This window comes from Ranitomeya variabilis, chromosome 1 (genome assembly GCF_051348905.1).
Source record: "Ranitomeya variabilis isolate aRanVar5 chromosome 1, aRanVar5.hap1, whole genome shotgun sequence".
Lineage (NCBI taxonomy): Eukaryota > Metazoa > Chordata > Amphibia > Anura > Dendrobatidae > Ranitomeya > Ranitomeya variabilis.
In genome coordinates this window covers 985,462,640-985,480,483 of record NC_135232.1, presented here as the reverse complement: position 1 = coordinate 985,480,483, position 17,844 = coordinate 985,462,640, and the positions used below count along the sequence as shown (strand labels likewise).

Sequence of the window (17,844 nt, the reverse complement as noted above, 5' to 3'; positions counted from 1 at the left end):
ACTCACCTCTCCGACGCAGCCGGGACTTCAGCGAGGGAACCGGCAGCGTTGTTTGTTTAAAATTCGCGCTATTACTTGGTTACGTGAATTCCCGGCTTGTGATTGGTCAGGTCGGCCACGTTGCCGGGACGCGGACCAATCACAGCAAGCCGTGACGAAATTACGTCACGGCTTGCTGTGATTGGTCCGCGTCCCGGCAATATGGCCGCCCTGACCAATCACAAGCCGTGACGTCACGGGAGGCTGGACACGCGCCCATTTTAAAATGAGCGCGTCCAGCCTCCCGGCTTGTGATTGGTTGACCGCGGCGCAACCAATCACAAGCCGTGACGTCACGGGAGGCTGGACACGCGCCCATTTTAAAATGAGCGCGTCCAGCCTCCCGGCTTGTGATTGGTTGACCGCGGCGCAACCAATCACAAGCCGTGACATCACGGGAGGCTGGACACGCGCCCATTTTAAAATGAGCGCGTCCAGCCTCCCGGCTTGTGATTGGTTGACCGCGGCGCAACCAATCACAAGCCGTGACGTCACGGGAGGCTGGACACGCGCCCATTTTAAAATGAGCGCGTGTCCAGCCTCCCGTGACGTCACGGCTTGTGATTGGTCAGGGCGGCCATATTGCCGGGACGCGGACCAATCACAGCAAGCCGTGACGTAATTTCGTCACGGCTTGCTGTGATTGGTCCGCGTCCCGGCAACATGGCCGACCTGACCAATCACAAGCCGGGAATTCACGTAACCAAGTAATAGCGCGAATTTTAAACAAACAACGCTGCCGGTTCCCTCGCTGAGGTCCAGGCTGCGTCGGACAGGTGAGTATAGCGATATTTTTTATTTTAATTCTTTCTTTTACACATTTATATGGTTACCAGGGCCTGAAGGAGAGTTTCCTCTCCTTCAGACCCTGGGAACCATCAGGAATACCGTCCGATACTTGAGTCCCATTGACTTGTATTGGTATCGGGTATCGGTATCGGATTGGATCCGATATTTTGCCGGTATCGGCCGATACTTTCCGATACCGATACTTTCAAGTATCGTACGGTATCGCTCAACACTAATAGTGAGCACTTAAAACCCCCAGGTGCTTCACAGAAGTTTATAACGCAGAGCCATGAAAATAAAAAAATATTTTTCTTTCCTCAAAAATGATTTTTAGCCCGGAGTTTTTTATTTTCCCAAGGATAATAGGAGAAATTGGACCCCAAATGTTGTTGTCCAGTTTGTCCTGAGTACGATGATACCCCATATGTGGGGGTAAACCACTGTTTGGGCGCACGGCAGGGCTCGGAAGGGAAGGCACGCCATTTGGCTTTTTGAATGGAAAATTAGCTTCAATCATTAGCGGACACCATGTTGCGTTTGGAGAGCCCCTGTGTGCCTAAACATTGGAGCTCCCGCACAAGTGACCCCATTTTGGAAACTAGACCTCCCAAGGAACTAATCTAGATGTGTGGTGAGCACTTTGAACCCTCAAGTGCTTCACAGAAGTTTATAACGCAGAGCCATGAAAATAAAAAATTATTTTTCTTTCCTCAAAAATGATTTTTTAACCCACAATTTTTTATTTTCCCAAGGGTAACAGGAGAAATTGGACCCCAAAAGTTGTTGTGCAGTTTCTCCTGAGTACGCTGATACCCCATATGTGGGGGTAAACCACTGTTTGGGCACATGGCGGGGCTCGGAAGGGAAGTAGTGACGATTTGGAATGCAGACTTTGATGGAATGGTCTGCGGGAATCATGTTACGTTTGCAGAGCCCCTGATGTGCCTAAACAGTAGAAACCCCCCACAAGTGACCCCATTTTGGAAACTAGACCCCCCAAGGAACTTATCTAGATGTGTGGTGAGCACGTTCAACCCCCAAGTGCTTCACAGAAGTTTACAACGCAGAGCCGTGAAAATAAAAAATAATTTTTCTTTCCTCAAAAAAGATGTTTTAGCAAGCAATTGTTTATTTTCACAAGGGTAACAGGAGAAATTGGACCCCAATATTTGTTGCCCAGTTTGTTGTGAGTACGCTGATACCTCATATGTGGGGGTAAACCACTGTTTGGGCGCACGTCAGGGATCGGAAGGGAAGTAGTGACATTTGAAATGCAGACTTTGATGGAATGGTCTGCGGGCGTCACGTTGCATTTGCAGAGCCCCTGATGTGCCTAAACAGTAGAAACACCCCACAAGTGACCCCATTTTGGAAACTAGACCCCAAAAGGATCTTATCTAGATGTGTGGTGAGCACTTTCAACCCCCAAGTGTTTCACATAAGTTTATAACGTAGAGCCGTGAAAATAAAAAATAATTGTTCTTTCCTCAAATTTATGTTTTAGCAAGTAATTTTTTTTTTGTTGCAAGGGTAACAGGAGAAATTGGACCCCAATAGTTGTTGCCCAGTTTGTCCTGAGTACGCTGGTATCCCATATGTGGGGGTAAACCACTGTTTGGGCGCACGTCGGGGCTTGGAAGGGAGGGCACACCATTTGACTTTTTGATCGCAAGATTGGCTGGAATCAATGGTGGCGCCATGTTGCATTTGGAGACCCCTGATGTGCCTAAACAGTGGAAACCCCTCAATTCTAACTTCAACACTAACCCCAACACACCCCTAACCCTAATCCCAACTGTAGCCATAACCATAATCACAACCCTAACCCCAACACACCCCTAACCACAACCCTAACCCCAACACACCCGTAACCCTAAATCCAACCCTAATCCTAACCCTAATCCCAACCCTACCCACAACTGTAACCCCAACACAACCCTAACCCTATCCTTAACCCTAACCACAAGCCTAATCTTAACCCTATTTCCAATCCTAGCCCTAATTCCAACCCTAAGGGTTCCGTCTCACATAACGATTTACCAACGATCACGACCAGCGATACGACCTGGCCGTGATCGTTGGAAAGTCATTGTGTGGTCGCTGGGGAGCTGTCACACAGACCGCTCTCCAGCGACCAACGATGCCAAGGTCCCAGGTAACCAGGGTAAACATCAGGTTACTAAGCGCAGGGCCGCGCTTAGTAACCCGATGTTTACCGTGGTTACCAGCGTAAAAGTAAAAAAAAAAAAAAACGTACATACTCACATTTCGGTGTCCTTCAGGTCCCTTGCCGTCTGCTTCCCGCTCTGACTAAGTGCCGCCATACAGTGAGAGCAGAGCGCAGCGGTGACGTCACTGCTGTGCTGTGCTCTCACTTTCCGGCCGGCAGACAGTCAGAGCGGGAAGCAGACGGCAAGGGACCTGAAGGACACCGAAATGTGAGTATGTACGGTTTTTTTTTTTTTTTACTTTTACGCTGGTAACCACGGTAAACATTGGGTTACTAAGCGCGGCCCTGCGCTTAGTAACCCGATGTTTACCCTGGTTACAAGTGAACGCATCGCTGGATCGCTGTCACACACAACGATCCAGCGATGACAGCGGGAGATCCAGCGACGAAAGAAAGTTCCAAACGATCTGCTACGACGTACGATTCTCAGCAGGGTCCCTGATCGCTGCTGCGTGTCAGACACAGCGATATCGTATGGATATCGCTGGAACGTCACGGATCGTACCGTCGTAGCGATCAAAGTGCCACTGTGAGACGGTACCCTAACTCTAATTCCAACCCTAACCCTAAGGCTATGTGCCCACTTTGCGGATTCGTGTGAGATTTTTCCGCACCATTTTTGAAAAATCCGCAGGTAAAAGGCACTGCGTTTTACCTACAGATTTACAGCGGATTTCCAGTGTTTTTTTGTGCGGATTTCACCTGCGGATTCCTATTGAGGAACAGGTGTAAAACGCTGCGGAATCCGCACAAAGAATTGACATGCTGCGGAAAATACAACGCAGCGTTTCTGCACGGAATTTTCCGCACCATGGGCACAGCGGATTTGGTTTTCCTTAGGTGTACATGGTACTGTAAACCTGATGGAAAACTGCTTCGAATTCGCAGCGGCCAATCCGCTGCGGATCCGCGGCCAATCCGCTGCGGATCCGCGGCCAATCCGCTGCATATCCGCTGCGGATCCGCTGCGGATCCGCTGCCGATCCGCTGCGGATCTGCTGCCGATTCGCTGCGGATCCGCGGCCGATCCGCGGCCGATCCGCTGCCGATCTGCTGCCGATCCGCTGCCGATCTGCTGCCGATCCGCGGCCGATCCGCTCTGTGTGCACATGCCATAACCCTACCCCTAACCCTACCCGTAACCCTAACCCTAACCCTACCCCTAGTTTTAACCCTAGTTCTAACCCTAACCCTAGTGGAAAAAGAAAAAAAAAATTTTCTTTATTTTATTATTGTCCCTACCTATGGGGGTGATAAAGGGGGGGGTTATTTATTATTTTTTTTATTTTGATCGCTGTGATAGAACCTACCACAGCAATCAAAATGTACTTGTAAGGAATCTGCCGACTGGCAGATTCGGCGGGCGCACTGAGCATGCGCCCGCCATTTTCCAAGATGGCGGCGCCCAGCGAGGAGACGGCCGGACACCGGGAGGATCGGTAAGTATGAAGGGGTGGTGGGGGGGTGGATCGGAGCACAGGGGGGGTGATCGGAGCACAGGGCGGGTGATCGGACTACAGGGGGGAGCGGACAGGAGGACGGGGGAGCCGGCAGGCGGACGGAGGGGACCGACCCCATAACGGAGGACTGGGGGGGGCGATCGGTGGGGTGGGGGGGGCTCACATCAGGTTTTCCAGCCATGGCCGATGATATTGCAGCATCGGCCATGGCTGGATTGTAATATTTCACCTGTTTTTTAGGTGAAATATTACAAATCGCTCTGATTGGCAGTTTCACTTTCAACAGCCAATCAGAGCGATCGTAGCCACGGGGGGGGGGTGAAGCCACCCCCCCTGGGCTGAAGCACCACTCCCCCTCTCCCTGCAGATCGGGTAAAATAGGAGTTAACCCCTTCACCCGATCTGCAGGGATGCGATCATTCCATGACGCATACGCTGCGTCATAGGTCGTATTGGCACAGACTTTCATGACGCAGCGTATGCGTCAAAGGTCGCGAAGGGGTTAAAAATATTGGAATTTTTTTCACCACTTAAATAAAAAATAAACTACATATGTTTGGTATCTGCATACTCATACTGACCTGCGGAAGCAAATTGACAAATCAGTTTCACCATATAGTGAACATGGTAAATAAAGAAACCAAAAAACAATTATAGAATTGCAGTGTCAAGCAGTGACTGCATGTTATTAGGGAAAGGGGCCATGAATTGTTCCTCAGGCTGGGACCCTAACTATCCCTGCTCCCAAAGGTACCTTTAAAGGTGAGGAGGTTTGCACAACCAGACTTACAGTTCTCCTGTTATTCCCTAAGCCGTCCTCTTCCTCTCCCCCAGGATGCCTGGGACATAAATGCTAGTGTATTAAGTGTATTAGTGTATGTAAGGCAGACAGGGATAACAGAAAGCAACAAACATACAAAAACACTCACCAAAGGTAGACGGGTATAAATGGAGGGATAGGAATGTACCAACCAAATGGTAATAGGACAATGAGGAAATAATGCATCAAAAACAGCATGCAAAAATCTGCAGTAGAAACAATCTACAATTCAGTACTGCATCTCCAAGAAGTTAGGAAACAAACCTTTCACTGGCAAGGAAAAGAAGATTTTATAGAGAGAGGAAATGACAAGCTTTGGAACAGCTGTGAGATGGAGCTGCAAGTTTCTAACTGCAAATAAATGGTCATTGACCTCTTCAGCACCAAAGGAAAATAAATCCATTTAATATAACACACAAACACCTCTGCTAAATGGAACATTTTTGATTCACAATACATAGTGACTTTATAACCTCAGATCTTCCAGGAGGATGTGACTCACTTATGACAGCACCTCCCTTCTACTAGGGGCCTCAGGTCCTTCAGAGCCGGGTTTATTCGGATGGGCCAAATGAAAGACCCTATCGACCAACCGGCACCAACCTCAGATGCCAGCACCCACACCGTCTCTTCCGAACCATACCCCTTCCAATGTACCAGGTACTGTACAGAGCAGCGAACCATAGGAAAATAAATGATTTTTGCTATCTGAAATTATAAATTGCCATCAATAATAACCAGTGGTGGTGATAAAGGTGATGATTCCACAGGTGCAACAACTATTTTGAGCAAATACCTGTGGAAAACATTATGGATCTTGAGAGTTGGAGGAAGCTTGAGACGAGAAGCTACATCATTGGTTATGGCAACCACCTTGTAAGAACCATTAAACCTAGGACATAGCTTCCAAGAAGGAACTTTCAGTCTTAGATTTTTGGAGGACAGTCATACTAAATCTTTCGCCCTCAGGTCCTAACCTGACAATAGTTTCTTATGAGCCTAATCAGAGCACAACATGAAGACCCCCTACAGGCCTACTTCTAACCATGAGCATATCAATAACTCAAAACTGAAAATAAAGATTAAACAACAACCAAAAGATGGATTTCATCAACTAAGGTATAATTTTAAACAATATAACGATGTTGACCTGACACTATCTGTAGGTTACTCAGCACAATCCTGCTGACAGGTTACCCTTAATACGTCCCTAATTTTGGCAAGTTGGGACTAGATTGCTCAGTCATCGGGCAGAATACTTTAAAATAGTAATGAATCCTGTAACTTTCCTTTCCTACTACTTTAGCTTTTTCTAGAACATGTCTTGTCAATATATTCATACAAGTTGGCAAGGCCATTAGTTCATGCAGTTCTAATGACTGATTTGTGTTTTTTTAGCTTTCGTGACTGATCTTTTGGGCATAACTAAGTCTTTTTTCATTGTCCTATTGGTTTAATGTAGCTTCAGGGTATGTACAAATGAGCATATTTCCAGGCCACTTGCTGTCAATGTGCTTAATGGACCATACATTGACAGCAACCCTAGCCTTTTCAATATGTCCATCTGAACTTGGCTGTTAGCAGCATTCAGATAGCTGTGATGCAATTCTCTAGAAGATTCATATATACTATTTAGCCTAAAGAACACAATCACTTCCTGCTAGGGTTGGCGGATTGCACTAAATAAAATATAAAGTTCAATCGCAACCCGGGGTCCGCTGTGCAGAGATGTAGCCTGCTGCTTGTGTGAAATAAGCATGTAAATTAGACTTGCTAAGCAATTAACTGTGTCAATCGCACACATGAATGAAGCAGATGGTAAGCCAATAAAAAGAACTCATATGACGCTAGATACAATACCCTGTTGCCTATATATATAAACATAGCACGAGGTTTGAACTTGCTCTGTAACTGAACTGTGTCAATCGCACACATGAACGAGACAGATGCTAAGTCAAGTGTGTGGTACCCCTTAGTCCTGATACAACGGAACCTGTGCCTATCAGGCACCCTAAGCATGTAGCAGACTAGAGACTCTGGCATGAGCCATAGGAATTAAACCGCATATGTGCGCAAGCTGCCTGCTAGCGTGTACAGGCTTCAAGATGAGACAGACACATAACAGGTGCAGACAGAGTGGTAGTGCATCCACCCACACACACCAAAACTTAAATGATGCTAGCATGCCCATGTGTGCCTCTGAGAGCCTTTTATATGCTAGGCTCCACCCCAAACATTCATGCCCAGTCAGCCAACACATCGCCCTCAGGCCAATCCGAAGCTGCAACATCACCTGAGCAGACAGCGTCCGACCATCAATGAGAAGACGCCACATCATGGACATGCTCAGTAATGTTATCTCTGGACTTTGACTCCAGAGCACAGGGCTGCACCAGAATATCACTGGTTACCATAGACTTGGCTGGAGAGCGAGCAGTAACCAAGTTTAAACCACGAGCCTGAGTTAGATGTTGGGACCGACATCTGTGCTGAGCAGCATTCACAGTGGCCAGGCCAGAATGGGAGACCACAGCACCAGGCAATGCTTGGGATCTATTTCACGCAGTGGAAGTATCCCAACACCTAACACATCCATCAAGAACAAGAGGATCTGTTCCATGTTTCTCTGCTTTTGATCCTATCCATAGCACACACAGTTGGGTGAAAGTGTTTGCCCCATCATGATTTCATATTCTTTTGCATGTCTGTCACACTTAAATGTTTCAGATCACCAAGCAAATTTAAAAATTAGACAAAGATAACACACATAAACACAAAATGCAGTTTTTAAATAAAGGTCTTTATTATTAAGGGAAAAAGAAATCCAAACCTACAGGGTCCTGTGTGAAAAAGTATTTGTCCCTTAAACTTATTAACTGGTTCGGCCACTCTTAGCAGCAAAACAGCAAAAATTGCAGTCAAGTGCTTCCAATAACTAGCAATGAGTCTTTTACAGCACTCTGGAGGAATTTTGGCACACTTATCTTTGCATAATTGCTGTAATTCAGCTACATTGAAGGGTTTCTGAGCATGAACCTGCTTTTCAAGGTCATGCCTCAGCATCTCAATTTGGTTAAGGTCAGGACATTGACTAGGCACTCCAATGTCTTAATTTTGTTTTTCTTAAGCCATTCAGAGGAATACCTGCTAGTATTTTTGGGATTATTGTCCTTCTGCATAACCAAAGTGTGCTTCAACTTAGGGTCACAAACGGACATTCTACTTCAGGATTTGTTGGAGGACAGCAGAATTAATGGTTCCATTTACCACAGCAAGCCTTCCAAGCAGCAAAACAGCCCCAGCTCATCACACTATTACCATCATAATTTACTGGTATACTGGTAGTGGTATAATGATCCTATTCTGAAATACTGTGTTAATTCTACACCAGATGTAATGAGATATACACCTTCCAAAAAGTATATCTTTTATCTTGTCAGTCCGCAGAGTATTCTCCCAAAAGTCTTGGGGATCATCAAGATGTTTTTGGCAAAAATGATACAAGCCTTTATGTTCTTATTGCTCAGCAGTGATTTTCATCTTGGAGCTCTGCAATGCAGGCCATTTTTGCCCAGTCTCTTTCTTATGGTGGAGTCATGAATACTGTGTTATGACCCCAATGGCAGAGGGTCTCAGGAATAATGCTAAGTCAGTAAATACAGAAAACCAGCTCATAGGGCAGTGGTAACTGGGCTGACCATATAACTAATCCTAGCACCACAAATACCAGCAGCCGGGGAACGTTCCTACGTTGATCCTAGACGTCTCGCGCCAGCCGGAGAGCTAACTACCCCTAGAAGGGAAAAGAAAGACCTTTCTTGCCTCCAGAGGAAATACCCCAAAAAGTTGGATAGAAGCCCCCCACAAATAATAACGGTGAGATAAGAGGAAAAGACAAACATAAGAATGAGCTAGGAATTTAGCAAAGAGAGGCCCACTAGCTAATAGCAGAATATAGAAAGATAACTTATATGGTCAGCAAAAAATCCTATCAAAAATATCCACACTGGAAATTCAAGAACCCCCGAACCGTCTAATGGCCCGGGGGGAGAACACCAGCCCCCTAGAGCTTCCAGCAAGGTCAGGAATCACATTTAGTACAAGCTGGACAAAAATGATAGCAAACAAATAACCCAAAAAACAAAGAAGCAAGACTTAGCTTAATTTAACACGAACCAGGACCAGCAAACAGGAGCAAACAGAATGTGTCTGATAACACCGATGCCAGGCACTGGACTAAGGTTCCAGGAGGTTTATATAGCAAAACCCCTGAAGTAACGACCAGCTGGGTGCAGACAGAGGGAAGGAAATCCCAGAGTCATATCACTAGTAACCACTAGAGGGAGCCAAAAAAGTCTAATTCACAACAGTACCCCCCCCTTAAGGAGGGGTCACCGAACCCTCACCAAGACCACCAGGGCGATCAGGATGAGCAGCGTGAAAGGCACAAACCAAATCGGCCGCATGCACATCAGAGGCAACCACCCAGGAATTATCCTCCTGACCATAACCCTTCCACTTGACCAAATACTGAAGCCTCCGCCTGGAGAGACGAGAATCCAAGATCTTCTCCACCACGTACTCCAACTCGCCCTCAACCAACACCGGAGCAGGAGGCTCAGCAGAAGGAACCACAGGCACAACGTAGCGTCGTAACAAAGACCTATGGAACACGTTGTGAATGGCAAACGAAACCGGAAGATCCAAGCGAAAGGACACAGGATTAAGGATTTCCAAAATCTTGTAAGGACCGATGAAGCGAGGCTTAAATTTAGGAGAGGAGACCTTCATAGGAACAAATCGAGAAGACAGCCACACCAAATCCCCAACACGAAGTCGGGGACCCACACCGCGGCGGCGGTTGGCAAAACGCTGAGCCTTCTCCTGTGACAACTTCAAGTTGTCCACCACATGATTCCAGATCTGCTGCAACCTATCCACCACAGAATCTACTCCAGGACAGTCAGAAGGCTCCACATGTCCCGAGGAAAAATGAGGATGGAAACCAGAGTTGCAGAAAAATGGCGAAACCAAAGTAGCGGAACTAGCCCGATTATTTAGGGCAAACTCAGCCAACGGCAAGAAGGTCACCCAATCATCCTGATCTGCCGAAACAAAACACCTCAAGTAAGCTTCCAGAGTCTGATTAGTTCGCTCAGTTTGTCCATTAGTCTGAGGATGAAAGGCAGACGAGAACGATAAATCAATGCCCATCCTAGCACAAAAGGATCGCCAGAACCTGGAAACAAACTGGGATCCTCTGTCAGACACAATATTCTCAGGAATGCTGTGTAAACGAACCACATTCTGAAGGAACACAGGAACCAGATCGGAAGAGGAAGGCAGCTTAGGCAAAGGCACCAAATGGACCATTTTTGAAAAGCGATCACATACCACCCAGATGACAGACATACCCCGAGACACCGGGAGATCAGAAATGAAATCCATGGAAATATGTGTCCAAGGCCTCTTCGGGACAGGCAAGGGCAAGAGCAACCCGCTGGCACGGGAACAGCAAGGCTTAGCTCGAGAACAAGTCCCACAGGACTGCACAAATGACCGTACATCCCGTGACAAGGAAGGCCACCAAAATGACCTAGCCACCAGATCTCTGGTGCCAAAAATTCCCGGATGACCTGCCAACACCGAGGAATGAACCTCGGAAATGACTCTGCTGGTCCACTTATCAGGAACAAACAGTCTGTCAGGTGGACTAGAGTCAGGTCTACCAGCTTGAAATCTCTGCAACACACGTCGCAAATCAGGAGAAATGGCTGACAAAATAACTCCTTTAAGAATACCAACAGGTTCTGTGACTCCAGGAGAGTCAGGCACAAAGCTCCTTGAAAGAGCATCAGCTTTCACATTCTTTGAACCTGGTAAATACGAGACCACAAAGTCAAAACGGGAGAAAAACAATGACCAGCGGGCCTGTCTAGGATTCAAGCGTTTAGCAGACTCGAGATACATCAAATTTTTGTGATCAGTCAAGACCACCACACGATGCTTAGCACCCTCGAGCCAATGAAGCCACTCCTCAAATGCCCACTTCATGGCCAGTAATTCCCGATTGCCCACATCATAATTCCGCTCAGCAGGCGAAAACTTCCTAGAGAAGAAAGCACATGGTCTCATTACCGAGCAACCAGGGCCTCTCTGTGACAAAACGGCCCCTGCCCCAATCTCAGAAGCATCCACCTCGACCTGAAAGGGAAGTGAGACATCAGGCTGGCACAAAACAGGCGCCGAAGTAAACCGGCGCTTCAACTCCTGGAACGCCTCAATGGCTGCAGGAGCCCAGTTAGCAACATCAGAACCTTTCTTGGTCATATCCGTCAAAGGTTTAACAACGCTAGAAAAATTAGCGATAAAACGACGGTAGAAGTTAGCAAAACCCAAGAACTTCTGAAGACTCTTAACTGACGTGGGTTGAGTCCACTCATGAATAGCTCGGACCTTGACTGGGTCCATCTCCACATCAGAAGGGGAAAAAATAAACCCCAAAAAGGGAACTTTCTGTACTCCAAAGAGACACTTTGAGCCTTTAACAAACAAGGCATTCTCACGCAAAACCTGAAACACCATCCTGACCTGCTCCACATGTGAGTCCCAATCTTCAGAGAAAACCAGAATATCGTCCAGATAAACAATCATAAATTTATCCAGATACTTCCGGAAAATATCATGCATAAAGGACTGAAATACTGAGGGAGCATTAGAAAGCCCAAAAGGCATCACCAAGTACTCAAAATGACCTTCGGGCGTATTTAATGCAGTCTTCCATTCATCACCTTGCTTAATGCGCACAAGGTTGTATGCACCACGAAGATCTATCTTGGTGAACCACTTGGCACCCTTAATCCATGCAAACAAGTCCGACAAGAGAGGCAAAGGATACTGAAATTTTACAGTGATTTTATTCAGTAGCCGATAGTCAATACAAGGTCTCAAAGATCCGTCCTTCTTAGCCACAAAAAAGAATCCCGCACCAAGAGGGGAAGAGGATGGACGGATATGCCCCTTCTCCAGAGACTCCTTGATATATGAACGCATTGCGGCATGCTCAAGTACTGACAGATTAAATAATCTTCCCTTAGGAAATTTACTACCTGGAATCAAATCTATGGCGCAGTCACAGTCCCTATGAGGAGGCAGAGCACTGGATCTGGACTCACTGAATACATCCTGATAATCAGACAAATACTCAGGAACTTCCGAAGGAGTAGAGGAAGCAATAGACACCGGCGGGGAATCAGCATGAATTCCCTGACAGCCCCAACTTGACACAGACATTGCCTTCCAATCCAGGACTGGATTGTGGGTCTGTAACCATGGCAGACCCAAAACGACCAAATCATGCATTTTATGCCGAACAAGAAAACAAATCACCTCCCGATGTTCAGGAGTCATGCACATGGTCACCTGCGTCCAAAACTGCGGTTTATTTTCCGCCAATGGCATAGCATCAATACCTCTAAGAGGAATAGGATTTGCTAACGGTTCAAGAACAAAACCACAGCGCTTGGCAAATGACAGATCCATAAGACTCAGGGCGGCACCTGAATCCACAAACGCCATAACAGGGTAAGAAGACAAAGAGCAAATCAAAGTCACAGACAAAATAAATTTAGGTTGCAAATTACCAATGGCGACAGGACTAACAACCCTTGTTAGGCGTTTAGAGCATGCTGATATAACATGTGTAGAATCACCACAGTAAAAACACAACCCATTCTGACGTCTATGATTTTTCCGTTCATTTCTAGTCTGAATTCTATCACATTGCATTAAATCAGGTGTTTGTTCAGACAACACCACCAGAGGATTAGCGGTTTTGCGCTCCCGCAAACGCCGGTCAATTTGAATAGCAAGCGCCATAGAATCATTCAGATTTGTAGGAATGGGGAAACCCACCATCACATTCTTAATGGCTTCAGAAAGGCCATTTCTGAAATTTGCGGCCAGAGCACACTCATTCCACTGAGTAAGCACGGACCATTTCCTAAATTTTTGGCAATACACTTCAGCTTCATCCTGACCCTGAGAAATAGCCAGCAAGGCTTTTTCTGCCTGAATTTCAAGATTGGGTTCCTCGTAAAGCAATCCGAGCGCCAGAAAAAACGCATCAATATTCGCCAATGCCGGATCTCCTGGCGCTAGCGAGAAAGCCCAATCCTGAGGGTCGCCCCGTAAAAAAGAAATAACAATTTTAACTTGCTGAGCAGAATCTCCAGATGAACGGGGTCTCAGAGAAAGAAACAATTTACAATTATTCTTGAAATTCCTAAACCTAAATCGATCTCCAGAAAACAATTCCGGAATAGGTATTTTAGGTTCAGACATAGGACTACTGGTAACAAAATCTTGTATACCCTGCACACGAGCTGCCAGCTGGTCAACACTTGTAATCAAGGTCTGCACATTCATGTCTGCAGCAAGCACACGCCACTCAAAGGTAAAGGGGAGGCAGAGAAGGAAGGAAAAAAAAAAAACTCAGAATTTCCTTTCTTATTATCCCACTTCTGCAATGCTTTAAACATTCAATATTGGCCTGGCATACTGTTATGACCCCAATGGCAGAGGGTCTCAGGAATAATGCTAAGTCAGTAAATACAGAAAACCAGCTCATAGGGCAGTGGTAACTGGGCTGACCATATAACTAATCCTAGCACCACAAATACCAGCAGCCGGGGAACGTTCCTACGTTGATCCTAGACGTCTCGCGCCAGCCGGAGAGCTAACTACCCCTAGAAGGGAAAAGAAAGACCTTTCTTGCCTCCAGAGGAAATACCCCAAAAAGTTGGATAGAAGCCCCCCACAAATAATAACGGTGAGATAAGAGGAAAAGACAAACATAAGAATGAGCTAGGAATTTAGCAAAGAGAGGCCCACTAGCTAATAGCAGAATATAGAAAGATAACTTATATGGTCAGCAAAAAATCCTATCAAAAATATCCACACTGGAAATTCAAGAACCCCCGAACCGTCTAATGGCCCGGGGGGAGAACACCAGCCCCCTAGAGCTTCCAGCAAGGTCAGGAATCACATTTAGTACAAGCTGGACAAAAATGATAGCAAACAAATAACCCAAAAAACAAAGAAGCAAGACTTAGCTTAATTTAACACGAACCAGGACCAGCAAACAGGAGCAAACAGAATGTGTCTGATAACACCGATGCCAGGCACTGGACTAAGGTTCCAGGAGGTTTATATAGCAAAACCCCTGAAGTAACGACCCAGCTGGGTGCAGACAGAGGGAAGAAAATCCCAGAGTCATATCACTAGTAACCACTAGAGGGAGCCAAAAAAGTCTAATTCACAACATACTGGCCTTAGCTATGGCATGTGAGGCCTGCAGTTCTTTGGATGTTATTGTGGCATCTTTTCTGACCTCTTGGATGAGTCATCGCGGCTTTCTAGAGGTTATTTTGATCAGCTGGCTACTTCTGGGAAAATACACCACTATTCAGTGCTTTTGACATTTGTGAATAATGGCTATCATTGTGGCTTGCTGGAGTCCCAAAGCTTTAGAAATGTATTTGCAACCTTTTCTAGACTGATAGATCTTAATTACATTGTTGCTCATTAGTTCCAGAATTTCTTTGGAGCTTAATGTCTAGCTTTTGAGGATCTTATATTCTTCTTCACTTTGTCAGGCAAGCCGTATTTAAGTGATTTCTTGATTGAAAATAGGTGTGGCAGTAATCAGGCATGCCTGTGGCTAGGGAATTTGAACTTGGCTTCCCAAAGATGTGATAAACCACAGTTAATTATTGTTTTACCGGGGGTCACTCGCTTTTTTTACAGGGCCCTGTAGGTTTGAATTTATTTTTTCCCTTAATAATAAAGACCAATTAAAACAGCATTTTGTGTTCACTTGTGTTATCTTTGTCTATTATTTATCTTTGTTTGGTGATCTAAAACATTTAAGTGTGACAAAAATGCAAAAGAATAGGAAATCAGGATGGGGCAAACACTTTTTCACACAACTATATTATGCAATGTAAGCATACCGAATGTCAGAATACTGTCAAAACCATATGCAAATGGACATATTGTATTATTTTTTGACATCCTATATTCTTGATATGTCATCCAGGTCCTTAATAGTTCTACTGATATGTTCCTTTAGCAAAAAACATCCATATGGTTTTTATGTTTGGTTCAGTGAAACCATGATGCATCGGGTGTTACTTTATGTATCAAAAACAATTGATTAATAAAGCACAACTGCATTTATAGTCTTATTTTGTACAGCATGCAAGAAATACTTTTTTTCAGTTTAATATAAATATTACAAAATATTTTTCTCTTTGTGTTCACACATTTTCACAACATATAGCTCAACCATCATATGCTAAAGCTACTGACAGCATGCACAGAAAACCTCTGAAGAATGTTTCACAAAGAGAAAATCCATTACTCGTACCCTGTCATTATGTTGTAGTGATGAAAAACATTAAGACTTCAGGTATTAATAGTTGAGGTAACAGCACACTTTCCTGTAAAAACCTTACATCCTACTTTACTTTGTAGACAAGGACATATCTTTAAGAAATACTATATACTGTGTGGTGAATATAATGATGTGCACAACAATATTTGTCCTAAATAGCTTAATTGGTCACTTAATAAAAGACTGTGGATTGTAAGATATATAATGAATTAATATTATTAAAACATACTGCTTCAGTCTACTTATGTTTTTTTACAATTTATTCTGCATAATGCTTTTAAGCTTATACTGAAAGGTTGAACATTTATTTAATACTTCAAACTATCTATCTTTGCTTTCAGGTTTGGGTTCATCCTTCATAAAGACGAGCAAGCTATTCTAAAAATTGATTTAGAGACCATGTCTTATATCAAGACAGTAAGCTTAAAAGACTATAATTGCATCCCCCAGTCTATGGCCTATACTCACCTTGGAGGATATTACTTTATCCACTGTAAGCCGGATACAACTGGAGCAACTCTTCCACAAGTAATAGTTGATGGTGTAACTGATGCTGTTATTGGATATAACAAAGATGTGACTGGTACTCCTTATGTGTCTCCTGATGGCCACTACCTTGTGAGCATTGATGATATTAAAGGAATCATGAGAGCACAGCTAATAACAATTCAAGGAGAAATCCAGGACTTATTTGATATTCATACTAACTTGCATATATCGGATGTGGCCTTTCAATCATCTTTCATAGAAGCTCATCAATACAATGTCTATGCAAGCTCCAGTACACAAACTGATGTTCTTTTTGTTGAGCTCTCATCCGGAAAAGTGAAAATGATAAAGAGCCTTAAAGAACCAATGAAACTAGAGGAATGGCCTTGGAGCCCAAAAAATCGTATCATCATTGAGAGCGGTCTCTTCGGACAGTACTTAATGACTCCCTCCAAGGAATCGTTGTTTATACTAGATGGACGACTCAACAAATTAAACTGTGAGATTACTGAAGTTGTAAGAGGAAACACAATTGTTTGGTTTGGAGATGCATAAAATTTCAGCTTAGGCACCTATAGGTTTTTTTTTGGTTGTTAAATTTTAGATATTTCTTTCCACCTGCTCAGCTTTTGCAAATTTAAGTATTTTGAAATAATTTTGCAGAGCCCAGGATTTTCTTTAATTTTTTTTCATATTTTCATGGGATCAATTAAATTGTTTACTAACAAAATTGTACAATTATATAACTTTTTATAGTTTTCATAAAATGATGTTTGAAATATTAAAAACAAGAAAACATTGTTGGTAAAGTGGGGAAAATAACAATGTATTTTTAGTTATTGTTTATGTAGAAAAAAAAAATGAGAAACCACAATCCCCCTTTTTTTTCTTATAAGAGCCAAGTTCTGTCCCCTGTTTGTTCGTGCCTTGGGTGGAATATTTTATAATAAAACACATAAAAAGGAAATAATAAATTATAATCATGTAAGGACATGTTTTAACCATAGAAGCTATATCCATAATACATGTTGTAAATTGTCAATTAGATTAAAACAGTGAATGTTTCATACCTGTCATATTGTATGATCCCATCAAATTTCTTGATTACAGTTTTAAGCACAAATACATCATTTTTAAAGGGCTTTTTTGGGACTTCAATATTGGTAATCAATTCATAGGCTACAGTGACATGTAAAAGTTTTGCAACCCCTGTTCAAAATGACTGGGAACTGTGAGTAGTTAAGCAAGTTGAAGATGAAATTATCTCTAAAGTCCTAAAGTTGAGGGCCAAAAAAAAGTTTAGGCAAAAAAATATAAAATAATCTTTCATATTTTAAAAATTACAAGAAGGAAAATGGGCTGATGCAAAAATATGGGCACCCTGCATGGTTAGTACCTTGTAGCACCCCCTTTTGCAAGTACCACAGCTTATAAATGCTTTTTGTAGCCAGCCAAGAGTCTTTCAATTCTTGTTTAAGGGATCAAGGTACTGTAGGAGAAATATCATCTTATCCAATATAAAAAATATGTATTAAATTAAACAAACCTGATATATTTGTTG

At 44.0% G+C, this 17,844-nt stretch overlaps 1 protein-coding gene across 2 annotated transcripts in view; it reads left to right on the top strand.

Moving 5' to 3' along the window:
* Positions 1 to 17,588, top strand: part of FSTL5 (follistatin like 5) — a 1,228,096-nt gene extending 1,210,508 nt beyond the window's left edge. For both annotated transcript variants that reach the window (XM_077279443.1, XM_077279444.1), the window contains one exon: positions 16,136 to 17,588. In XM_077279443.1, the coding sequence (XP_077135558.1) occupies positions 16,136 to 16,838 (703 nt within the window). In that variant the 3' untranslated portion in view covers positions 16,839 to 17,588. The remainder of the gene's footprint in view (positions 1 to 16,135) is intronic.
* The last annotated feature ends 256 nt before the right edge of the window (positions 17,589 to 17,844 follow it).